The following is a 26,293-nucleotide window of genomic DNA, read 5'->3' as shown; positions in this document are numbered from 1 at the left end:
ATGTCACGGAGTTTTCAGTCCTCTTTCTTGCCTTGCTGTGCCGAAGGGGGTCCCTGTCGGTTTCCCTTTGTAGGTGAGGTTGGTGGGGAGCCAGGGAAAGAAGCCCCACGTCCAGCGACAAGGTGACCTTCCTGAGGCGCAGGCCCAGCCAGCATGTGACCGGGGAAGGAAACACCTGACTTGGAAATGAAGCCAAGAAAAAGGAGGACCGTGTGTTTTGTCACCATGGTGCGGGCCGTTATTTAACAGATTCACCCAAGACTGTTTAGTTTTCTAACCCGATGTGCCTCTCTGACTTTGCCACTTACTCTTGATTAGAGCCCAGATGCTGATGCTCCATGTGTCAATTTATAGGTTTTTGTCTTGTACAGATGCAAATTATTTCTGTCTGGTGAACGTAAACCCCAAAGTTTTGACTTCATTGCTTTGTAGGTCTTCAGCTGAATTTGTCTCCGGCTGAAAATAGCTCATTTCAGTGAACTCCAGCTCGTTGGTGCCCTCTGAACCAGCGTCCCCTGTACAGACTTCCTCGTTAACTTGCGTGCCCATTGGAAAAGTATGCTCTGACATTGTTGCATGCTGGTGCTTTAGGGTGGCCAGAGCTGCTGCTACCGATTGTCCTTCTGCAAACACTGATCTCTGGGTAGGAGGTGTCCCTCCCGCCCCCCGGTCTGTGGGTTGTCCACGAGTCCATTTGTCCCTGTGTTCAGAGGGACTCGGCCCCTTCTGTCAGTGGCGGTATAGAGATGTGTCTGTGCTGAGGCACTCACTGCACCTTTCATTTCTCTAAGTGTTCATCGTCGAAGGTTGTGAATAAAGAGACTTCAGGATTTCTCTTTCATCTTCTGCGTCCTCACTTCCCGGTAACCAGTATGTTGGGACGGGTGCAGCTGTATAGAGGGACGCCGTTCCTAGGAGGAGGCCCCTTCCCGTGTGACACGCTCTGTACTTGTGCGCCTGCTTCTCCTTCATCAACTTCCTGCCTTGAGGCTTTGTTTCCCAAATCAGTGTCAGCTCCTTGAGGGCAGGGTCTCTGCTTCCTACTCTTTATTTGCCTGCAAACGGAGTCCATAAACTTCAATGCCTTCTTTTCATTCATTTATTCGCAAGTACTTACTGGGCCCCTGGCATGTCGGACACAGTGCTGGGTGTTGGGGATGTGACACAGTGACATCATCTGCCCTGAGGAGGCCTGCATTAATGGAAGTGATTCCCAGATTGTACTTTGGGCAAGAAACTCCTCTAATGAGACATCTGTTTTCTTTCTGAACAATATCTAGATAATGAAAATTGTGTATATATAGGTATATGTACATGTATATTTATAGTCACCTTTAAAACCATCTTTAAAGAATGAAAACCTCAGTACAGTTGGCCCCTTCGCACAGTCAAAAATCTGCAAATAAACTTCTGACCCCCACCCAAGAACTTACCTCCTAAAAGCATGTTGACGGAGCTGTACTGGTAACACTCAACTAACACAGTTTGTGTGCCATTTGTATTGTCTACCGTATTCTTAGAGTAAGCTAGAGAAAAGAAAACGTTATTAAGAAAATCCTAAGGAAAAGATAATACTGTACTATATATATATGTGTGTATGTATATATAAAATCCACGTACAAGTGGACCCATGCAGTTCAAACTTGTGTCAAGGGTCAGCCGTACGTGCTCTTCGCAGCAAAAGGCTTCACCAAAAAAAGGAAACCTACAGTTATTTAAAACGGTAGTGTCCACAGAATTTATTTTCTTAGCCGTTTCATTTCATGTGAACTTAGGCGTCTCATTGAGGGGTGGGTGGCGTGAGCCTCAGAGCTGGAAGGACCGGAAGACGTCGTCCAGAGTCACCAGTCCCAGGTCTTCGCCTGCCCGGGGTTTTCTTTGTAAATACTGTAGAAGAGCACGTCGTAGCGGAACATTCCTGAGGTAATTTGCGATTCAGAATGTGAGAAATTGGCAGTGCGAAAGAGGAAAAACCCGTACATGTTTAATTACAATGGTGAGCTTTTCACTGCTGGGTGGGAAAGGACGAAAACATTTGAATAAAATCAAAGCAGAGGCTGAGCCTGACTTCTCCCAAAATAAAGAGGAGAGTGTTTGGAGCAGCTCAGTGTTGTCACTTGCAGTTTTAGTAGAAAAATGCTTGAAACAAAAATCCCTTTTTATCGGTGAGGGAAGGCAGCCAACCCGAATGTGGCGGAGCCGCCGCACAAATGGGAGCCCACGTCTGTGTGGGAGCGGGCACTGATCTCTTTTGCTCCAGCTTGATCTCCACGTGCGTCTTGAGCGAGCCAGTGGCCGACTGGGAGGTCCCACCGGCGCCGGTGGGCTGGATGGGAGGGGATCCTCCTGCGCCGGCGGTGGGCCCTGTCGGATGCTGGGCACCCCCCAGGGAACCTGGTGGAAGCGGGGGAGTCTCAGGTCATCGTACAGACAGAGTCGGAATCCGGAAGACCTCCTTCAGTAAAGCGCGCAAGTCTGCTGTTTTCAAAGCTGGGCACCGAATAATGGCCTGCAGTGTATGCGCTCTAAGCATCGTTTCTTTAATCCATCCTGACCACCCTTATGTGCGTTCTTTGGTTCTCTTTCCAAACCTGGGCCAGACTGCTGTGTTGGGACACCAGGAGAAAAACCATCTGGCCTCAGAAACACAGCAGAACCTTCGTAAACAGAGGGTCCGCACCCAGAGGCCCAAACCGTAGAACTTCCTTGTAGCTGAAATAACCGTGAAGTCCAGCTTGGGCTTCAGACGCTCGTACCTTGGTCATGTTCCCGAGGTGAATGCTATGAGGGTTCTTTCCGCAGTGGATTGGGGGGTATGTTCAGTAACTTAATGGGCAAGATTTTCTAAGTTTCAACATAAATGTGTGAGATTTGTAGCCACTCCATGTTTATATATTTTCAATATTCGTGGCCATTAAACAGATACGCAACTTCGGATCCTACTAGGGGCCAGTGTCCATTAACAGGCAATAAATTCTTAAAAGACAGTCCTGTGTGAGGGTACCTTTTCTCAACATAGTGGTTTATTTGCGGTTTCTTCACTTGTAAAGTAGAGCTTATAGTGTTTTGCCTGTCAGAGATGTTTTAAAGACTGGAGATTTTGTGTGTTGAGTGCCCAGTGCCGTCTGGTAGGAGGCGAGCGCGCCGCGAGGCTGGACGTCACCGATGTGTGTTGGCAGCTGATGGCTGCCGCCCTCAGTCCCGAGCCTGGAGAGGCGTTGTTTGTCCTCCCGTAGCTATTTGCGTGATAAGGACTTTTTGTTTGTTCTGTCAGTGGACATGAAGCCATGATGAGTCTTAAAAGAAAACCAAAGTGAAAATTATAGGCCGTTAAGATCAAAGGTGTCATCATGGAATTTTTTCTGACCAGTGACAGATGTTATTACCTACTTGAAGAATGTCATGGGTTGCCTGGGTGGCTTCAGCGTCCGACTTCAGCTCAGGTCATGATCTCACGGTTCATGAGTTCGAGCCCCACGTCAGACTCTGTGCTGATAGCTCCGAGCCCGGAGCCGGCTTTGGATTCTGTGTCTCCCTCTTTCTCTCTGGCCTGCCCCTGCTTGCGCTCTGTCTCCATAAATGAATAAACTTAAAAAAAAAAAAAAAAAGAATGTCATATGTTACATCCTTTATTATACATAGGACACCTTACTTTTTATACAAAGTACTCTGCTTAGGATTTTGCCAGATTTTCAGTTTGAGGTCTTTTTGCTACTTTGTCAGTGTTTGCATTTTTTTTTAAGTTTATGTATTTATTTTGAGAGAGAGCGAGTGAGTGACCGTGGGGGTGGGGCAGAGAGAGAGGGAAAGAGTGAATCCCAAGTAGGCTCCATGCTGTCGGTGCAGTGCCCAGTGTGGGGCTCAATCCCACAAACTGTGAGATCATGACCTAAGCCAAAATCAAGAGTCACATGCTTAACTGACTTGAGGCACCCAGGTGCCCCTGTTTTTGCATTTTCGAGTAGGCAGTTTTCCACTGAAAGCCAGTCACCAACTCAGATGTTACATTTGACAGGGCGAAGTTTTATGTGTTTTTCTTTTTGATGCCTTTATTCAGGTATACTTGATAAATAGTAAACCACTTACAGTTTACAGTTTGACGAGGGTTAGCCTGTGTTTACCCGTGAAACTGTCACCACAATTAAGGTAGCGAGCATATCCGTCACTCCAAGAGTTTCCATTATGTAAATCCCTCCCTCCCAGCTGCCCTACCCCAGACCACCACCGCCTGTTCTCTGGTGCCACAGATCAGCCCCACTCTCGGTGAAGTAGAATTTCATACAAATGGGTCACATGGTGTGTATTCCCGTTTGGTCTACGTTCTTTCACTCAGCAAGATGGTTTTGAGAAGCGTCCGTGTTACGTGCATCTGTCTGTGTTTTGGGCTTTCAAAATTAACTTCTGCTTGAGTTCCTAGATGGGAAATGATGACTTTTTGAAAACTGTTACCCTTCATTAATAGTTTTAATACAAATCTTAGAGGACTGCTGCGCTGTGTTGTCCTTATGAAGGCCGACTCTGGTGACTCATGCTTAGGTTAAGGTTCCTCTTTGTCTTCAGTGAAAACTCTTCAGGCTTCTAACCGGTATGCCATGTTACATACCTTGTTAGTGCCTAGAGTGTTTTGAAAATAGAGTGCGAATATTAAGTATTCTGTTTATTTACTTTAAAAGGTATCCTATGTCTAGTGATAATGTCATAATAACTCATTTATTTTCCTTTCCAGATCCTTTCCAGGAGGTCAGTTATGGGTGTGAGAGGTTTGCAGGGATTCGTGGGCAGTACCTGCCCACATATATGTACAGTAGTGAATTTCAAAGAACTGGCGGAACACCACCGAAGCAAGCATCCTGGATGTACTCCTACCATTGTGGTTGATGCCATGTGTTGTCTCAGATACTGGTACACTCCTGAATCTTGGATCTGCGGTGGCCAGTGGCGGGAATACTTCTCTGCTTTGCGGGATTTTGTTAAGACTTTTACAGCTGTTGGCATCAGGTTGATATTCTTCTTTGATGGCACGGTGGAGCAGGATAAGAGAGATGAGTGGGTGAAACGAAGACTAAAGAACAACAGGGAGATCTCCAGGATTTTCCATTATATCAAGTCACATAAGGAGCAGCCTGGCAGAAACATGTTCTTCATCCCCTCAGGGCTGGCCATATTTACACGATTTGCTTTGAAGAGCCTGGGTCAGGAAACTCTGTGTTCGTTGCAAGAGGCCGACTATGAGGTGGCATCTTATGGCCTCCAGAATAACTGTCTTGGTATTCTTGGAGAAGACACCGACTACTTAATCTATGATACCTGTCCCTACTTTTCAATTAGTGAGCTCTGTCTGGACAGTCTCGATACTGTCATGCTCTGTAGAGAGAAGCTCTGTGAGAGTCTAGATATCAGCCTGGCAGACCTTCCTCTTCTGGCCTGCCTGCTTGGCAACGATATTATTCCAGAAGGCATGTTTGAAAGCTTTCGGTACAAGTGCTTGTCTTCCTATACCTCTGTAAAGGAGAACTTTGACAAAAAAGGGAACATCATCTTAGCTGTAGCAGACCATATATCTAAAGTTCTTCGCTTGCATCAGGGTGAAAAAAAGCTAGAAGAGATGTTACCTTTGGGACCAAACAAAGCTCTTTTTTATAAGGGTGTGGCATCATATCTTTTGCCAGGACAGAAATCTCCATGGTTTCTCCAAAAACCTAAGGGTTTAATAACTTTGGACAAGGAGGTGGGATCCATGAGTTCAGCCCCTGAATCCAAGCAAGAAGTTCCCATGTGTACCGACCCCGAATCCAAGCAAGGAGTTCCCCTGTGTACAGACCCTGATTCCAAGCAAGGAATTCCCATGTGTACCGACGCTGAATCCAAACAAGGAGTTCCCATGTGTACAGATCCTGAATCCAAGCAAGGAGTTCCCATGTGGACAAATCCTGAATCCAAGCAAGGAGTTCCTGTGTGTACAGATCCTGAGTCCAAACAAGGAGTTCCTGTTTCTACAGACCCTGATTCCAAGCAAGCAGTTCCCGTGTGTATAGATCCTGGCTCCAAGGAAGGATTCCTCCTGTGTACACATCCTGAATCCAAGCAAGGAGTTCCCATGTGTACACATCCTGAATTCAAGCAAGGAGATCCTGTGTGTACACACCCTGAATCCACGCAAGGAGATCCTGTGTGTACATACCCTGAATCCAAGCAAGGAGTTCCCATGTATGCATACTCTGAATACAGGCAAGGAGTTCCCATGTGTACATACTCTGAATCCAAGCAAGGAGTTCCCATGTGTACACACACTGAATTCAAGCAAAAATCACCTCTGGGTGCAGACCCTGAATTTAAGCTAGAAGCACCTATATGTACAAACCCTGGAATTAATCAAGAAGACCTTGTGAATATGGAGCCTGAAATCAAACAACAAGTAACCATGGTTTCAGACCCTGAAATCTTAAAGGTATGTAGATGTGCCCACCCAAATCTGACATGTCATGATTGAAAGTATATCCATTAATGGATTTGTCATGAATCTTTATTGACTACTTGCAGCGGTTAGGGCACTGTGGGGGACACAGAACAGGGCAATGTAGTTAGGAAGTATGACATAATGCATATGGAAACTCACATTATAAAGTATGCTGGATATTGTTACATGCCTGTTCTAGAAGAGAGCTCTAGAAATTTGAAGGAGAGGTCACTGTGGGTTAAGTACAGAGAGAAGTTACTGAAGAGGTAGAGTGGAACCAGACCTTCATGAGAGCCGATATTTGTTCTGAATAAGCAGATCTTTGTTGCTTTGGGGCACGTGGTAGAACAGTAGGCTGGAGGACGGTCTGAGGGGAGCCATGGGGAGAGAGGTTGGAAAGGGTAGAATGTAACCAGATTGGGAAGATTATTACCTGCCCCACTAGGAGTTTGGACTTAATTCTGAAAGTGACATAGAGCCCTTCAGAGGTTTTACGGAGGACTGCTATTGATTAGCCACGTGTTACGTGTGAGGCCAGGGGGGTTACACGTGTTGTGTCTTACCCACAAACCTTCCCGTTGTTCCTGACAAAGTGTCACCATCTTCCATTCCAGGTGCGCAAGTTACAAACCTAGCAATTACCACTCCTGGTAACTGTTCTCTCCCTGTCTTGTTACTTGTACCTAGTCAGTTAGTCTCATCACCCTAGCATATGTGGTCTCTGGTCTGAATTACTCAGGAATGGCTGACAACTCTTCCGTGTAGACTTTTGCCCCTTCTAGTCCATTGGCCATGCTGCATGCAGAAATGAAGCCTTATTCTGTAACTCTCAGGGTAGAAACAGTAGCCTTAAGCAGGCCACGGCCTGCCATCACCTCACCACCGCCACTTCTCTAGCCTGGTCAGTCCCTTGTCTGTCATGGCCCGGCATGTGCTTCTCTGCCTCTTGGGAACCTCCCCTGCCCCTTTGCTGCTTCATGGCTACTAGTCTTCTGTCCCATCTGGGCGGTCACTCACTCAGAGAAGCCCTGACCAGCCACCCACCTGCTGTAGCGCATGCCTCACTGGAATGTCATGCTCGGGACGGTGCCGCGAGGGCAGGGTCTCGTTTGTTTCTCCCACTGCTGAGCCCCTTGTGCCCGTCACACTGTGTCTCACTGAATCTTGAAGGCAGTATTCCTTTCCTCTTGTACCTTTAGGGCCTTTCCCTTGGTGGCTCCTTCCCTCCGTCCTGTACAACTACATGGGGTCTCCTGTCTTGAGAAGTCCTTCACCTCTTCCTCCATTACATACATTGTAGCAGATAAGTTCCTTTAGTAACATAAAAAATTACGGTAAAAAGTAGAATGCAATATGTACTTTAAGAGAATTACAGGTGAAAAAGTATTAAGGAGTTAAAATTATCCTACCTGGAAGCATCCTTAAAAGGTGCTTCATGGAAGGAAAAGAACGTGGGTTAGAAATTGGAGGGAGGGCAGAATCTGAACCCCAGGTGGAAGTGTGCTTGGACAGTAGAGAAGGAGAGGTACGCATGGGGAAAGGCCTGCTCTCAACACAGACTTGGACACCATCCGAGCAGACTCCACTCGAAGTGAGGGAAGTGGACAGAGAAGACCTAAATCTAATTCTGCTTGTTTATTTGGTTTGGTTTTATCATGAGGCTGGATGTGAGAATGCTAGTTTAATACGGACCACACAGAGATGATTCTCCACTGACGTATCTTTGTACGGCTGTTTGTTGTTACTGGAGGCTGTGCCTCACATCGCCGGCCTTAATTGTCACGCAGCTCTCGGTAGACACGCTTGCCTCCCTCCTCACATGAGAACATGTTGCGAAAGGGCTAAATGACATTGCCTGCAGTCACACAGCCAGTACTTGGCAGACCCTAGCTTTGAACTCAAGCCTCTAACTGCAAGTTTGACCCTTTACAAGATCACATCTGTGCTCCGTCTCGCATGGGGAGAGGCGGGTTGGTCGTGGTCAGTAGTCTAGAAGTGCGAGCTCGGAAGAATTGGTCAGCTCCTGCTCAGGCCTGGCTTCAGAGAGAGAACTTGGGGCCACCGTAGCAGTTTGCCGGAAGGACAGGACAGGGAAAGGCACGCGGGCAAAGGACGGCAGTGCAGAAGTGGAGCCTGCAGGGTACCTCAGTGCCTAGAGGAGGGCAAGGTCTGCCTTTCAGCCAGCCTGGGACTCGTGTCGAGTACGAGGCGGCATCACCCCGGGCTCTCTGTCTTTCCCGTCTTGACCCGGCCCCTGCTGGTTCCCGACCCACGCTCATTTCCCAGTTGTGTATGGCCTGAAGCACCATTAGGCAAGGGAAGGTGGGTTCTAGTTGGGAGCAGAAGACAGGGTGCCACTTGAGGTGAACCGTCACGGGAGAGGGGCTTGTGAGGTGGGGGGTGGGGAGGCCCAGAAGGGGTGCATTTCCGGGAGCCCAAGTGAGGCTGGGGAAGGCTTGACTATGCCTGAGGAACAATGGAGCTGTTCCACTGTGACCGCATGGCAGTGGTCTCTAGCGGGTGTGTTGGTGGACTGGAAAGAGGACGCCGGGGCCTTGAATGTTAGGGGAAGGTTTGTGGTAGCCATTCAGACGCTCTGGGGAGGGCAGTGGCCGGACCTTCTTCTAAGAACACAGGCTGTGGGTGCTGTGGAGGGTGGACTGGAGAGGGGAGGAATGGGCCGAAGTCAGTCGCACGTTTTCATAGTAATGCCTGTCATCGGGCAGACAACACGCTGTGTGCTAAGTCTGCTGGTGATTGGGAGGCTGGAGGTGGAGGAGGGATGAGACGATTTCGAGCCCAGATGCCCCGAGGAAGGAAAACAGAGACGCCAGCTTGATGTCATGAGCTTGAGGGACGGTTGCTCCATTTCCGAGAGCCTAGAAACACTGGCATGTGATACAGGGGTGTTGATTTTTTCTCTTTAGAGGTTACTGTTTTGTTTTCAAGGAGAAACCAGTCATATCTGAATTTTGAACAGATTGCTAGAGCACATCACGTCCAGGCAGAGAGCTACCTGGTGTACAACATCATGAGCAGCGGGGAGATCGAATGCAGCAACACCTTGGAGGACGCGCTGGACCAGGCTCTGCCCAGCCAGGCTTTCGTCTACCGCCCCGTGCGCCAGCGCGTTTACTCCCTCCTGCTGGGGGGCGGCGAAGGTGAGTGGGGCGGGCCGCTTAGCAGCAGTGCTCTCTGGAGTTGGAGTCTGAGAAACGGGCCAAATGAGGTGGAATGCATTCTTTCAGGACGCGGATACGATTGGAAAGGGGTTTGTTTGTCTTTAAAATCTGTCCTTGAGAATACCAGTCACATCTGTACGGCATTAAGGGAAAACGCCAGGGGGCATCTCTCTCTAATTAGTAAACGGTTGATCAGTACTCATTAAAAGAAGAGTGCATCGTTGTTATAAAATCTTATGTTTTATCTATTTATATTTAACTTATTAATTCATAATTTATAATAATAACTCATATAATAATAATCTATTTATATTTAGTTTTGTATTTTTTTTCCTTAGAAGGTTTGGTGGTTTTTAAAAATGTGAAAACCCTTTTCTCCTGCAGGAGTGTGGGGTATGTTTATTATTAGAAGACAGTGCCTACTTACTCCCCCCTCAAAATGTGATTTTCATAAAATAATTTCATAAAATCTAGTACATCGTGTTTTAAAGTATAAACGAAATTTTCCTTTAGAGTAGTTGTCGTTTCCTATCAATATTTTCATTGTGCAGTAGCAACAATTGTGTAGGGGGAGGACTGTCAGTGACCAGAACAGAAAACCTGGGGGCCTTCAACGCCAGGTATAAAATTAATTAGACCCTATCACTCTCTTTTCGGAGCAGTTTGGGGGGGCATCATGAGTGGAGAAGAGCACTTCATAGTAGAGACTAGGGGCACATGACACATGGGTCACCTCCTGCGTAAGGCCCTGCTCCCCCGAGACAGGCCTCCTGGGACACTGCTGTCTGACTCGAGAGTGCTTTGATGAGAAACGGGGCCTCTCACACTGTGACCAGGACTGGAGATAGAAGCAGCAGGGTCCCAATAAAAGCGTGTCTTTGGTCCTTCTGCCTAAACTCCCATTATTTCCAAACATGCCAATACAGTATTGGTGTTAGTATTCTTCTGTTATTCCGGAAAGTAAACATTTACCTGACCTAAAGGTGGTGACAGAATTGTCAGATTAAAATGCTGTAATCATTCTTTTCTTTGGTGGGAAATGGAGTGGTAGAGTTCTTTGAATCCAGTTTTATTAGATTCCCGGCACTGCCCAGGACATACTGCCTTTTCCCATGTGTGCTGTCAGGCTTCAGAGGCTTATGGGTCCTAAGAAAGACACAAGAAAGATGCTTATGCTAATTTAAAACAGAAACAAAAGAACCTACGGGATAAACTTAGGGACCAGGTATTAAGTAATTTTTTCTGTTTCTTTTCTTATGTGATTCTCTCTCCATATTCACTCTTCGCGTGAGTGATTTCACATTGATTCCCATGATAAAAAAAAATATCTTAACCATGAAAGAATTTTTACATTACAGAACATTTCAGTTCCAGTATATAAAGTTTACTAAAATTTCAGACTTTGTTAGTGTGATTTATTTGCAGCCATATTGATGACTTTATTACATAACCAGAATAACAGGAAAAATTTCTGTGAAGATAGGAACTCGTCCTCACAATTGATCTTTACTTTTTTCCTTTTCAACTTCGTGGCTTTCTACATGAAGTTAAGATCATTAGGACGTTATGTGGATGGAACTAAGAGGGTATTATGCTAAGCGAAATTAGAGAAAGACAAATATCCTGTGACTTCACTCATATGAGGACTTTAAGACACAGAACAGATGAACACAAGGGAAGGGAAGCAAAAATAATATAGCAATGGGGAGGGGACAAAACAGAAGAGACTGTTAAATATGGAGAACAAACTGAGGATTGCTGGACGGGTGGGGATGGCCTAAATGGGTAAGGGTTTAAGGAATCTACTCCTGGAATCATTGTTGCACCATATGCAAACTAACCTGGATGTAAATTTTTAAAATAAATAAATTACTAAAAAAAAGATTATTAGGACGTGAACATACAGTGTTGCTACCGCCAGTTTACTTCCGGTGATGAGAATGGAGCGTGTTCTGTGTCGTTTGCTTAGCTGTTATCCCACGTATGTTGGAAACCACGTCTGTTCTGCAGTCGCTGCTCCAGGAGTATCAGTGGTGCTAACAGGGCTGTTCTCCCAGTTTTCTTTTGACTTGTGCTTAGTTCTTGAGAGAAGAGTGTTGGAATCTGCAGATGTTACTGTGGATGTTTTTATTTATTCCCTCAGTTCTGTTAGTTTTTGCTTCAGATATCTTTTTTAACTTTTTAAAAGTTTTATTTTTTATTTACTATTTGAGGGAGAGAGTGCAGCACGTGTGCACACGAGCAGGGCACGGTCGGGGCAGAAAGAGAGAGAGAGAGAGAGAGAGAGAGAGAGAATCCCAAGCAGGCTCTGTGCTGTCAGTGTGGAGCCCAACCCAGGGCTCTGTCTCATGGCTGTGAGGTCATGACCTGAGCCAAAATCAAGAGGCAGGTGTTTGACCAACTGGGCCACCCAGGTGCCCCTGCTCCAGATATTTTTGAACTTCTGTTGTTAGGTGCGTATACGTCGAGGATTGTTATGTTTAGTGGTGAATTGACCCTTTTAACGTTATGGGATTTCCCTTAAAAAAAATCTGGTAATACTCCTTGTCTTAAAGTTGGCTTTGCCTGATACTGCTGTATACACCTTTAAGTTACCACAGTTTGCCTTCAGATAGTACGATACTGCATTGTGTGTGATGTGGAAACCTCATAGCAGTGAACTTTAATTCTCCCCATCATTTTTGTTGTTATTGTTTTATGTCTTCTGTACATTTTTTTTTAATTTTTTTTTTAATTTTTTTTTTAATTTTTTTTTCCAACGTTTTTATTTATTTTTGGGACAGAGAGAGACAGAGCATGAACGGGGGAGGGGCAGAGAGAGAGGGAGACACAGAATTGGAAACAGGCTCCAGGCTCTGAGCCATCAGCCCAGAGCCTGACGCGGGGCTCAAACTCACGGACCGCGAGATCGTGACCTGGCTGAAGTCGGACGCTTAACCGACTGCGCCACCCAGGCGCCCCATGTCTTCTGTACATTTTTAAACTTTTTATAGTGCATAGACTTTCATGTACCCTTACCCCAATTCCCCCCCCCCCAAAGATGACTGTAGTAAAGTATATGTTAATTCATTAGTATGTTTTGTTTTTTTTTTTAGAGAGCATGAGTAGAGGAGGGGCAGAGGGGGAGAGAGAGCGAGAGCGAGCGAGAGCGAGCGAGAGCGAGAGTGAGTGAGCGAGAGAGGCTCTAAAGCAAACTCCACACTCAGCACAGAGCCTGCCGCAGGGCTCAATCCCATGACCCTGGCATCATGACCTGAGCTGAAACCAAGAGTTGGACGCTCAACCAACTGAGCCACCCGGGTGCCCCACATTAATACCATTTTTACCATTTTTTTACATTCACTCATTTGTTTGTATGTGTGTATAGTTTTATGCAGTTCTGTTCTGTCAAGATACAGAATTGGTCCATCGCCACAGAGGAACTCTCTCATGCCATCACTTTGTACCCTGCCCTCTGGCTCTGTCCCCTGTTGGCCGCTTGTCTGTCTCCGTCTCTGCATTTTGGTTTTTTTGAGAGTGTCACAGAAATGGTTGGTCATGTCAAGAATATTACCTATAATGTATAATCTTTTGAGATCATGCATAGGTTTTAAATCTCATAATATGTGATTCTTATTTTTACTTTAAACCAGGGGTTGGCAAAGTTTTTTTTGCGAAGGGCCTGATGACGGTAAATACTTTGGGCTTTGAGGGCCCTTGTAGTCTCTGTCACACAGCCCTGCTGCTGTCGCGCACACGTGACAGGGTGGAGCTCCGCGAGTTAGCTGTGTTTCAATAACGTTTAATCTCCTTGTCTCATGCCACAGAATTTGAATTTTATATTATCTTCCTGTGCCACAGAATATACTTTGTTTGATAATTTTCTGGTCATTTGAAGTAATGTGAAAAGATTTTAAGCTTTCAAACTGTATAAAAACAAGCAAGCCAGATTTGGCCCATCAGCTGTAATTTTCCAACCATTATCTTCAGTAGTAAGTTGCTTTTGAGAGGAGTTTTCAAATGAGAAGTCTTATGTCTACCATTTCTGGTGTAGATGCAAATTTCCTTTAGTATCATCTTTCTTCCTTTAGAGAACTTGGCTTTTACATTTCTTATCATGCTCATTTCAATTTCCTGATTTTTTTCCCTGAAAATATCTATATTTCAGGAGTGTAATTTTGCTGTACATAGAATTTTAGGTATTTTTGTTGTTCAGCACTGTAAAGACGTTATGTTGTCTCTGGCTTGTGTTGGCTGTCATGTGGTGACAGTGGCCCTTCTTAACTGTGGTTCCTCATCTGTAATGAGTGTTTTTCTCTCTGGCTGTTTGTAAGATTTTCTCTTGAGCACTGGTTTCAGCAGTTTGTTTAACTGAGCTTTGGAGTGGTACCCTCAGTGTTTATTCTCCTTGGGGTGCTCACGCTTCTTGGAGCAGTGAGTTTATATTTCCTATCAAATTTGAAATAAAGTGAGCATTACATCAACAAACATTGTTCTCTGTCTCCGTTGCTTTCACCTCTCACACCGGGCCTCCAGCTTACGTGCGTGATTTATGGCTCATGTGCTCCTTGCATACCAAAAAGCACTTGCTTTTTAAGCCTCTTACCTCTGCTTTGATTTGGGTATCTCCTGTTGGCTTGGTTTTCAAGTTCTGTGAGCCTTTCTTCTGTAACATCTAATCTGCTATAACCCATCCAGTGAAATCTTTATTTCAGATATTGTGTTTCTCAGCTGCTGTTAAAAAATCTTCCATTTCTTTTTTTTTTTTTTTCCTGTCTTCACGTTTGCCTTTAAAACCTTAAATTTATTCATAGGAGCTGTTTCCAAGTCCTTGCCCACTCACTAACTAACTCCCATCAGCCCCATCATTTGTGGTCCTGGGTCTGTTTACTGAGTTTCCTCCTTATAAGAGGGCCACAGGGTTCTGCTTATTCTCATGTATTTCTGCTTTTCTCATATCCATTGTGTTTAGATTGTAAGCTAGAAGATTTTGGATCACTGAAGGGTATTGTCTTGTGGTCCGTCAGGCAGCTAATTTACCTGATCCTTTACATTTTATGCTTTATTAGGATGGGTCTGTGGGAACTTCACTCTAGAGCTGGAGTGGCCCGGCTCCTGACTGTTGGCCTTCCTGGGCTGTCACCTGAGTGCTAGGTGCCTGATGAAGTAAGTCTCTGCACATTGGCTGGTAGGACTCTGATGTCACGGAGCTCTGTGCAGGCTCTGGTGGTTGCTCAGTGGGGCTGGTCAGTAGTTGTCCAGCCTCCCTGAGTTTTGCTCTAAACACAGAGCTCAGTTCTCAACGAGGACCTCCGTGCAGAGTTTGGGAGCCCCTTTCTGCATAGGGCCAAGTCTTTGCTGTTCTGTGTTGCGTTCCCAGCTGTCCTAGCAGTCTTGATCTACAGGCTCTGTCTCCTCATCTCAGAGACTTTCTTGCTCTGCTCGGGCTCTCCCTCCCGAGGCCGCAGTCTGCACAGGCCTCTGTCCAACTCGAGAATGCAGTGGCTTCAGAAATTTGTCCAGGGGCGCCTGGGTGGTGCGGTCAGTTAAGCGTCCGACTCTTGATTTCGGCTCAGGTCATGATCTCGCAGTTTGTGGGTTTGAGCCCCACATAGGGCTGTACTCTGATGATGCGGAGCCTACTTGGGACTCTCTCTCCCCTTCTCTCTGCCCCTCCCCTGCTTTCGTGAGCACACAAAATAAATGAATATTTTTCTCTCTCAAAATAAATAAATAAACTAAAAAAAAAAAAAGAAATTTGTCCAGATATAGAGGTGTCGGTGGGAACACTGGCCAAGCAGCTCTGCCCCCTCCTTGGCCACCTCCCACCCTGCTCTAGTATCGGGGGCGCTGATGAAGTCAGCGCCAGTGTGATGCCAGTGTGATTCTAGTTCCTTTTTTGGTGCCTCTCTTTTCTCTGCAAAGTTTTAATGATAGCTTCTTTATCCTTTATGTTTACAAATTTTTCTCCTCTCTGTTATCTCTGTTTCTGTTGTTAGAACTGCTAAGAAATGGATGTTTTACTTCCTAGGATGATATTCTGTGTTTCTTAATCTTCTAATTCCTGGTTTGTTTTTCCTACACTGCGGGAACATTTCACCACTTCATTGTCAACATATGGAAAAGTTTCCGTCTCTACTTCCTTTCTCCATCAAGGCCTGGTGCCCCAGTGAGTCCTCCACCTGTCTGCTCTCTGCAGACACTGTCTGTCCGCCAGCTCCTCCCTGGCGGTGAGCTTTCTGCTGGGACCCCACGTCGATGGCCCATGTCCCTCCCGGCCTTCCTCCCCCAGCCCCTGCTCTCTGCCGACCCCCGTATGTGGGAGGTCCTCACACTGCGTTTGACCCCTTTACACCCAAGTGGTCCCATCTACTTGCATGCTCTAGAAACTATATCCATGTTGACAGGTACAACTTTTACTTTTTTCTAGCTCAGGCCATTCTGATCAATTCTGTTTGTTCCTTATGCCCTTAAAAACTACCTCCCCCAAATTCCTCCCTTATTCCTTTATCAAAAAAGGACCGTGTATGTTTGTTCTGATCTCGTCACAGTTTGTTTATGGGCTTGTTTGTCTGATGTCCCTTGTCCCCGTTTGCTGTCAGCTGAGCTAGCAGAGACTGTTCAGGTGGCATTTTACTGTGCCCTGCAGATTCTTGGTATAAATTAGGTGATTTGTGATCTGATTTTTGAGTATATGTGTAAAATATGACCATTTCAGGAGTATTTCCACTTAGCAAAGCTTTCCTCAGAAGAGGACTGTCACGGTGGAATTTCAGACACAGGAGAAAGAGAGATGGGCTTTCAAGTCCCACAGGCGAGCAGCCTTCTCTGAGCCCAGTCTGACTGGCAGGTGGGAGCCACTTGACTGAAGTGAGATTCAGAACCAAAGGCGCCTCTCACCCCACAGGTGTAGACCCTGAGCCTTAAACTCACGCAGCCGCCGACACCGGAGGCCTGAGCCAAAAAGCGCGGGCACGGGGCCGACTGACAGGCGGGCGCTTCAGAGTCCCCAGTGTTGGGTACAGCTCGCATGGCTGGTCTGTTGGGTACTCCGCCTCCTCTGATTCTGTTGGGGTGCTTGGCTGGCAGCTCTCCTCCGTGTTTCCTGTCTGGCCAACTGTGTGCTGTTTAGACGGCCAGGTGGTGTCATGGCCCCAGACCGGCTGCCGTCATTCCCGCCTCCTCCCATCCTGCCTTCATGCCCGTTCCCACTTTACTTCAGGTTCTGACTGTCTCCTAATGAAAAGCTTAGCTTACATCACTGTGAAGCCTTATACGTTTTAGGAAATGGAAAAAACTCAGGAAGGTGCCGAAGCAAAGGCAAAGTGTGTCCTCCTTTACTGCTCGGCCGACGGAGAGGCCGGCCAGAGCCGTGCACGCAGGCACCCGTCTGCGGTTTGGGGGGGGGGGGGGGTCACACTCTTCCCTTGCCATTCTGCCCTCCTTCTCCCCCAGCGCCCTTCTAGGGACCCCCACACAGCTGGAGGAGGCTGGTGCTCTCCTGATGGGGCAGCCAGCCCCGTGGGTAAATAGTCACTGTCCAGGCCACCGGCTCATTAAAATCCTAGGTACATGTACACAAGAGAGTATGTTTGGGGAACTTTTTTAACTTTTTCAGGACTAAGGCCACATATAAGCATAGATTAAACTAGCAGTATAAAAATATTACAGAACCCTAAGGACAGATCTCTTTCTTTAAAAGCCTGAGGGATATTATCAAACTTGGAAGTCCCAGTAATTGAGAGGTTGTGATCAACATTGCTTCTCTTCACTGTCTCTCCCCTTGCCCGCTGCTGCCCCAGCACACGCCTGCAGAGGAGCAGTGGGCATAAGCGAGGCAGAGTTTTCCTGGGGAGGGGCTGCCATTGTGGACACTTCCACAACTTTGCTCCGAGAAGAGATGTCTTCATTACATACAGAAGATTGTATGCAGTGGAGCCATGTGTCCATCCTTTGGGAGTAGCAGAAGACCAAGTTTGATTATGTCTTTTTTTCCTTTTTCCATATAAAATGTTACAGCTTGAAGGGAGTTAAACTAGCAGAGAACTTTTCTCAAGTTCTTCACTCCTTTGCACGCGCAGCCTGGCAAGTCGAAAGTCTGAGAAATCAGCCTTTTCTTTTAGGAATTACCAAACTTAATTTCCTCTTCTCTTTTTCTTGATTTTTAGGCATTTAAGAAGATTATTTCATTTCAATTCAGACACACCGAATTGTTGCCCATGTTTCCGCTGTAGTTGCAAAGTGCATGCCAGATTAAAACCTCTGAAATTTTGTTTTTCCTGTTAAACAGAGTTTTATTTTTTTAATTTTTAACATTTTTAATTGAAGTGTAGTTGACATACAATATTCATTTTAGGTGTACAACACAGTGATTCGACATTTATATAAATTAAAAAACGTTCAGCATGATAAGTATGGTTACCATCTGTCACCATACAAGCTTATTCCCACATTATTGGCTACATTACCTACGCTGTACTTTCATCTTCGTGCCTTATTTATCTTGTAACTGGAAGTCTTCTCCTTAATCCCCTTCCGCTGTTTCATCCAGCCTTCCCACCCCCTACCTCGTCTCTGGCAACCTCCGCTTTCTCGGTATTTATGAGTCTCTTTCTGTTTGTACATCTGTTTTGGTTTTTTTTAGATTCCACGTACCAGTGGAAATTATATGGTACTTGTCTTTCTCCATCTGGCTTGTTTCACTTAGCATAAGACCCTCTACACCCATCTTTGTTGTTGCAGGATTTCATTCTTTTTTATGGCTGGCTGATAATTCCTCTGTGTTTGCGTGTGTACCTTTATCCATTGGTCTATCGGTGGACAACTTGGGCTGCTTCCATATCTTGGCTGTTGTAAATAACGCTGCCACAAACATAGAGTTGCACATATCTTTTCAAATTAGTGTTTTCTTTTTATCAGGGTAAATACCCAGAAATGAAATTACTGTATCACGTGGTATTTCTATTTTTAGTTTTGTGAGGAGCCTCCATACTGTTTTCCGTAGCGGTGGCAGCAGTTTCCACTTCCACCGACAGTGAGTAAGGGTTCCCTTTTCTCCACGTCCTCCCCAACGCTCGTTGTTTTTGTCTTTTTGATTCTAGCCATTCTGACAAGTGTGAGGTGGCATCTCATTGTGGTCTTGATTTGTGTTTCCCTGATGATGGGTGACACTGAGCATCTTTTCATGTGTCTGTTGGCCATCTTTGGAAAGATGTCTGTTGGACGTCTTTGGAAAATGTCTGTTCTGGACCTCTCTCCCATTTCTTAATCAGATTGTTTGATTCTTTAGTGTTGAGTTGTAGGAGTTCTTTATATATTCTGTATACTAACCCCATATTGGATATGTTGTTCGTAAATACCTTCTTCCATTCAGTAGGTTGCCTTTTGGTTTTGTTGATGGTTTCCTTCACTGTGCAGAAGTTTTTTAATTTGATGAAGTCCCAATAGTTTATTTTTGCCTTTGTTGCCCTTGCCTCAAGAGACAGATCCAAAAAAGGATCGCTCGCACCAATGTCCAAGAGTTTATTGCCTCTGTTTTCTTCAAGGAGTTTTATAGAAAAATCTCTGAAATTATGTGGTACCCCAGATAACAGGCTAACCCCTAGGATTTTTCAGCAGTATCTGTTTCTTTTAAGAGGATCTCAGGTAACACTTTACATCTAGCTCTGGGTTTTGGAAGGATTGCAGAGTTTAAGGATTGCGTCTGTGAGAGGGATAATTTGAATAAAAGTGAAAATGCTGCCATCTGAATATTTAGGTTTGGAAAAGTCATTAACCAGACTATAAAACTTAATTCTTGTAAATGTTGACATTTTCTAGCTACCGTGCACTGCCCTTGTGGCCTCTCATGATAGAGGAAGGAAGTGGGGACGCACCTTGGGTGTCCCTGTTGCCCAGCAGCTCACGCGGGGAGGGGCAGAACCCACAAAGTGATTTAATGCTCCTTTACTTGCCCTGCATCTCAGAAAAATACTCATGTTAATATCTCTGTCACTTCCTGTATCCTGGACCACAGCTTCAGATAAAAGTTCATTTAGGGAGTGAAAGTTCAGATCAGCAGGGCGGCTTTAACTTTAATCCTCTGGCTAGCTAATTTGTTATGTGATAGAAATTGCGGGTTTTCATATTCAAGCCTCTGTGTGGTCAGTAGCTGACAGGTACTGCGTTTTCAGCAGCGTGGTTCACTCTTGTTCCGTGACTGTATTGTGTGGTCAATGAAACTCATTGGGTTTAAGTCAATCACCTTAAAAGCAAAAGCTTTTGTTCTTTTGTTAATTAAGAGAAACTTTGTTAAGGGTTAATGCGGACTTAACCCTACTGGCCTAAATCGTGGAGAAAAGAAGGAATTTGCTGTCTGTGCTGATGAGAATTCTGGAGAAGAGGGGGAAGCCGGGGTCTCTGCTGGTCTTCGGCCCAGTGCGTGCCTTGCACAGAAGCAGGGTGTATGGATCCTATTGAGCTGGTCTCACTGGGCTGGGCAGCTCTTCCTGGATGGTAGCTGAGTAAGTAAGTGACTGCTGTGTGGCATTTCTCTTGGAATATGTGTCCAAAAACTGACTTCTCTAGGTCTTAACAGGAGAGGAAATAAAAGAAAATGTACCTGGTGTTGTTTAATAAAGGATACCAGTGCCTATCACGAAACTGCTTTCTTCTCATGTTATTTGGAATTAAAACTCTGAGAAGTCAACCCCAAACCCTTATATTCAGAGATTTGAAGCAGTTGTAGGTGAAAGATGACATAAAATGTGGTTTTGTAAATGTTTCAGTCTTGCTAAGGAGGCAGTCGGCAGACTAGGCGCGTGACGGTGGTTGAGTGTCCTCATCCAGCGAGACGCCGAAAGCCGGTGAGGTTTGTCTTGGGTGTGAGAGAATGCTCTCCTTTTGGAAATAGTGGCTGAGAACACCATTCGCTCAGCTGACTGTTTTTTAGGGTGGTGAATACCTTGGCCAAGAGGATTACGTAGAAAGTGGGTTGGGTGTTTTTGTTTTTTTAGCAGCCGTAAGAATACTATTCAGAGTTTCTTTTTTTCTTTTTCTTTTTGTATGTGTGGGATTTAGGCTAAGTTGAAGCATCTGCCCTGGGACCATGACGGCGACTCTCTCCTGGTACCAGGAGCTCGGTCGGGTGGGCAGTGAGGGGAGTAAGCAGGCACGTGCAGCGTCGGCCGGAGAACTGTGGTGGGGAAGCACACAGGTCTTGAGTGGAGGAAGGGGCGAGGGGAGGGGTGTGGACCACATCCACATGTGGAGATGAGAAAGGGCATGGTGGGGTGGAGGATGGGAGGTGCTGTAGCCGGGGAGCAGGATGTGAGCCAGAGCTGGGGTCCTCGGGGGCCCAGCCGAGCAGCACACAATCCCACGCACTGGTGAGCCAGAGACCTAGGGGTGCTGCAGGCCCGCTGTGTGCAGATCCAGGTGAGGACGCCAGGGCACACGGCGTGCGGTGGGGCGGGGGCTGCGGGGCTCTACGTGCTCCCAGGTCTATATTCTTATGCTGGCACCTTGGGCTTTATTGTGCGATTTCCATTTAGGGTGTGCAGCCTGGTCTAACTTTCATTGTAGAAAAGCAAAAGCCAAAAAGCCTGCATTTACACGGACAATGGCTTGGATGGGGTGAGTCTGAAGACAGTCTAAGCAGGGCTGGGCCGTGTGGGGAAGTAAACCAGACCTCAAAGGGTCAGGGGGTGGTCAAGAGGGCCCTGGGGAAGGGGAGGCAGGCGTGGAGGCAGGAGGTTTGGGTGCTGAAGAGACAGCAGCCCGGAGACCCCAAGCTAGGCGAGTGTGTGCGGTAGGAGAGCCACCTTCCACCTTTGCTTACGGAGTAAAGTGAACAGAAGACAAACTGAATTTTTTTCTAATTTCTTTTTCAAACGTTTATTTATTTTTGAGAGAGGTAGATGTGAGCAGGGGAAGGGGCAGAGAGAGAGGGAGACACAGAATCTGAAGCAGGCTCCAGGCTCCGAGCTGTCAGCACAGAGTCTGAGTGTGGTTCGAATTTGCAAAGGTCGAGATCGTGACCTGAGCCAAAATCGGACGCTTAACTGACTGAGCCCCCCACGTGCCCCATAAACTGAAATTTTAATAGCAGTTAATAATCCAGCACACAGAAATGCCTGTTTTATTTTTTACTTTATTTATTTATTGAGAGAGAGAGAGTGAGCAAGCAAGCACACACGTGAACAGGAGAGGGGGGAGAGATAGAGAGAGAGAATCTTAAGCAGGCTCCACTGTCAGCGCAGAGCCCCACATGGGTCTGGATCCCATGACCCTGGGATCGTGACCTGAGCCGAAATCAAGAGTCAAATTCCAAACCAACTGAGCCACCCAGGCGTCCCAGAAATGCCTTCATTCTGTATTATTCCTACCAGCTTTTTGAATTGTCTAATGTCATAGTAGTCTTGATAGTTGCATTAAATAGTAGATTGAAGACCAGAAAGGACTGTCCTCCCAGTTTTCACTAAATGCTATGTGGAGCAGTGTGAGGGCCCAAAAGGAAGGACATTATAGGAACCATCTAGGTGGTTACCTCTGCCCTCCATCATTGCTTACTTACCCAAGTTATGCTGCCGGCTCTCCCACCCCAGAGGTTCTTGTTCTTGTTGAAATGGGATCGGAGGGTAGGGAACTAATTGTTGGATGCCCGAGGTCCCTCTCAGTAACCTTGGATGTAAGGACTCCCTGTACTCACCAGCTTGAAATTGGTCCCCGGGGGAGCTGGGTCTGTCTCACTGTTAGCCTGGTGACGCGTGTCGGTACTCATGCGTATCTATTGATCCGGCTGTCTCTACTCAGATGGCGCCAGCACCTGCCCCACTGTCAAGGAGTGGTTTGTGTACTCTGGGAACCCACTGAGGCACCCGGACCTCGTCAGGCCTCTGCAGATGAACATTCCAGGTACAGACAGCTTTGGTTTCAATAAATCAAATTTGTTCACCGTTTGATACAAATCCAGTAATGGATCCATTGTGGAAACATATTTTTCTAGAACTGTGCTTAAGCCAATTTTCATTTTAACCCTGGGCCCAAGAGGAGTGTATCTGTCTAACAACATTCAAACGTAGCAGAGGAAAGGGCGTTCGACAGCTGGGAACAGTCTGGGCCAGTCTGCTGCCTGACTGCCTCACCCCACCTGTGCTCTGTTCAAGGCCCACACTAGGGGAGAGCGAGCCACTCCGAGAGGAGCATGGCTGCGGGTCTGAGCCCATTGCTGCCAGATCCCCAGGCCTCGTGCCTGGTCATCGCTCAGTAAATGTCCACCAAATTCACAGGGTTGGGTTCTTGATATTCTGATTAAATTAACTTTTGTCTCCTCCCTACCCCTGGAAGTGTGTTTTGATGAACTGAAAAGGGAAGAGAAAGGGAAGTTATTTCAGCTGGAAAAGTAGATTTTCCTTCCACGAGCGTTATCTTAAAACCCTTAATGGGAGGGAAGGAAAAACAAAGTCACCTAGAAATTAGCTGAAGTCCTTTCTTCCTGTGAGTTCTTGGTACCTACACAAGAGCACGGATTTATGACTCAGGTGGTGTTCTACACAGAGGCAGGTCCAAGGGGGAGGGGGGTGAGGGTTTATTTTTAGTGTCCCTTGTCATTGTTTCAGAGAACAAATATTTTCTAAAATTTTGATAATCCGTTTTTGTATGCATTAAATTCTCTCATGCCACTATTATTTTTAATCACATGGGCCTGTAGTTTACCAAATAAGGATGTGAGCACTGCAAAGTATTTTTCTTCTAAATAGAATTGTACTGGGGGAGAAGGTGAGGAGAGTTATTATAGAGAATATTTCCTTATTCTTTCAGTCAGTGATAGACGCACACCTAAAAAGGTACTTATCAAAAAAACAAATGAAGATGAATTGACATTTGTGTTTACAGCAAGAAATATTTTGAAAGGATAACCAAAATAATTTTTCAGAAATGTTTTATTTTTTCCATCTTATTGTGTCTTTCCAAAAATAATATGGAAAGGGATTATTATAGTTTTCTAAATGGTTTGAATTAAAGAGAATGTTTGGCTGTTCGTCATTATATTATGAGTTAGTTTTAAAGGCCACTCCCTAAAATGTTTTAATAAACTCTGGAAGCCATAAAATTATCACACAGACTCCTTCTGGGGCTTATGCAAAAAGTCTCCTTGGCATGACTGGCCCCACAAGGTTCTGCCTGTGATGCAGACCCACGAGGGGCAGCGTGCCGGGCTCTGCTCTAGGAAGAGCTCGTGCAGAGGGCCGAGTCTGAAAGGCTCCTTTGTCCCCCATTGCCAGTGACCTGGATGGGGTCCTGAGCTTCCGTTGCTGATAATGTACATGAGTCGCTCTGCTTGTTTATGCTTGTGTTAATGATACAAAAATGACAAAATTTTAAATTTATTTTTTGAGTGAGAGAGCATGTGCAAGTGGGGGAGGGGAGAGAGAGAAAGAGAGAGAGAGAGAGAGAGAGAGAGAACAAGCGGGGGAGGGGCAGAGGAGGGGAGAGGGGGGAGAGAATCCCAAGCAGGCTCCACTGTCAGCCCTGAACCCGCTGCTGGGCTCCATCCCATGACCCTGGGATCGTGATCTGAGCTGAAATCGAGTCGGACACTTAACCGACTGAGCCACCCAGGCGTTCCCCTCCCCGCCCCCCCGCCGCCGCTTTTTTAACAAGATTTTTTTTTTAATATTAAATACTTTTCTGTATCCATGAGGAAACATGCCAAATGGTTTTTAAACTAAAGTGGAGGAACAGACTGTCCATGCTTCTGTGACGGGCGTTTTTCGAGGCTGAGACTACATGTGGTTAAAAACCATGGAATCCTCTGACCGGTGCTTTCCTTACACCTACATCAGAAGACTTGACACCTTTAGGTGCCTCTCATGTGGGTGTGAAATGCCCCTGAGGTCTGATCAGAGCCCTTGTTCCCAAGTGAGGCCAGTAGTGCTGTCGGTGGAAGGAGTGTCACCTCAGGACACACGTCTGATTTTTCTTGTTCTCCTGAGAGAGCTTCAATCAGGTTGATTCCATAAATGTTATATTTTCAGTGAATCTCCTGGTAGAGAGACCAGAGTGTTTTTCTCTTAAAGGCTTTCTTCTAACAGCACATTTGATTTAGCTTGCTTTCTTAAATAGTAGAAATAAAACAGAAATCATAAGATATTTTTCAACAAAATGGAAAGGAAACAGGGGAGCAGAAAAATTGCAGAGGTTACCTAAAAAGGAGAAAGAATTAAAATTGACCAGTCAGGGAGCAGAAAAGTAAATGTCATCACTGGCATATTTTATTCAGGTTGCTCACTGATCTTCCTGTGTTCCCCTGTGTGTGCAGGTTGTAGACAGTCAGATGTCCCCCGTGTGTGTGTGTACAGGTTGTAGACAGATGTCCCCTGTGTGTGTATGTAGGTTTTAGACAGTCAGATGTCCCGTGTGTGTGTGTGTGTGTGTGTGTGTGTGTGTGTGTGTGTGTGCAGGTTGTAGACAGTCAGGTGTATGTGCGAGTGCCTAATCTGTGTTACAGGGATCACGTGTTGCTCCATGTTACAGCTCTCATTTATCTCACCACATATCGTGAGACATGCTGTTTCCAATGATGCAAGAAGGGTGTACCTTGAAATCTAGCTTCCTTTCCCCAGACATAGCTCTTGAAGAGTCTGGGGACATGCAACCCGCTTTCTTTCTTCTTCCTCACTTACCAGTGTTCCGCATTTCGTGGAATGAGTCTTGGAGCAAACAACAGGCAGGCATTAGAAATAGCATTTTTATCTCCAGAATTGGAGATTTTTTTTCTTCAGACAAAGTAGTAGTGATTTTCTCCCCCCCTCATTGTCATTTTTCAGTCCCCATAAGCGTACCCTTATTTTAGAAACCTGGGACAGCTGATTATAGACTTCTAACTGGCAATTTGTCTACGTGCAGTTTTTTTCAAGTGTTGTTCAAGAATCAGTAAATAAACTTAGTATTTCTGGCTATATAAGGACATTTTACTCACCAAAATCTTTCAGGTCCTCTTAGGAGACTTTTACAAAGTGAAATGACATGAAATGGTACATTTCCTGAAAGAAGGGCTGTGTTTAACTCATGTCTCATTTGCTGGGAAGTGGTAGTGAAGCTTTCTAATGTTAGCCTCTCTTCTATATACTGTTGATGCTTTTCGTCTTGACACCTGATGGGTGCAGATCAAGAAAGTTGTCAAATGTTGGCAGCTTCTATGGGTGGTGAGTAGAAATCCCCAGCTGCCATCGGGTGCACACCAGGTGAGGAGGTGATGACAGGACGGCCCACTTCTGGAACTGCCTACCTGAGATCTTGGATCAAGAGAAATGGGTTTGGGGGGCCGTGGTGGTTCAAGTCAGTGAGGTGTCTTGATACAAGCGTGGGTCATGATCTCGCATTTGTGGGATTGAGCCTCGTGCTGGGCTCCTTGGGATTCTCTCTCTCCCTCACTCTGCTCCTCCCCCGCTGTGTGCACATGCTTTTCTCTCCCTAAATAAGTAAATAAATAAACCTTTTTAAAAAAGAGAGAAATGGGTTTAAAACCTCAGTTGTGGTTTTCTTTCCATTTGTAAAAATAGTTTGAAGATTTGTCGGATAATGTGTTACAAATACACATTTGAGTCATAAGCCAACAGTTGAATTTCACACTGCTTTTTATAGCCACATTCACTGTATTTTGAGTGCATTAGGTAGATGGGGTATAACAGTG

The 26,293-nt window shown here is 45.8% G+C and overlaps 1 protein-coding gene across 17 annotated transcripts in view; it reads left to right on the top strand.

The window, feature by feature from the left end:
- FAM120B (family with sequence similarity 120B) overlaps positions 1-26,293 on the top strand; it is a 94,004-nt gene that overhangs the window by 6,456 nt on the left and 61,255 nt on the right. For 15 of the 17 annotated variants that reach the window (XR_006966003.1, XM_047101097.1, XM_047101096.1 and 12 more), the window contains exons 2-4: positions 4,727-6,448; positions 9,438-9,618; positions 22,411-22,512. Coding sequence is in view for 16 of the 17 variants with exons in the window: in XM_047101097.1 (XP_046957053.1) it covers positions 4,727-6,448; positions 9,438-9,618; positions 22,411-22,512 (2,005 nt within the window). In the remaining variant the exon portion in view is untranslated. Of the gene's footprint in view, positions 1-1,685; positions 1,924-4,726; positions 6,449-9,406; positions 9,619-22,410; positions 22,513-26,293 lie in introns of those variants that run through there. The other 2 variants (XM_047101092.1, XM_047101103.1) reach the window with 2 other exon arrangements.

This window comes from Lynx rufus, unplaced genomic scaffold, assembly GCF_022079265.1.
Source record: "Lynx rufus isolate CCGP_SWC_20201006 ecotype Redwood Valley unplaced genomic scaffold, mLynRuf1.p SCAF_56, whole genome shotgun sequence".
NCBI classification, from domain to species: Eukaryota; Metazoa; Chordata; class Mammalia; order Carnivora; family Felidae; genus Lynx; species Lynx rufus.
Note: the sequence above shows the minus strand (reverse complement) of the source record. Positions and strands in the feature narration are given on the sequence as shown.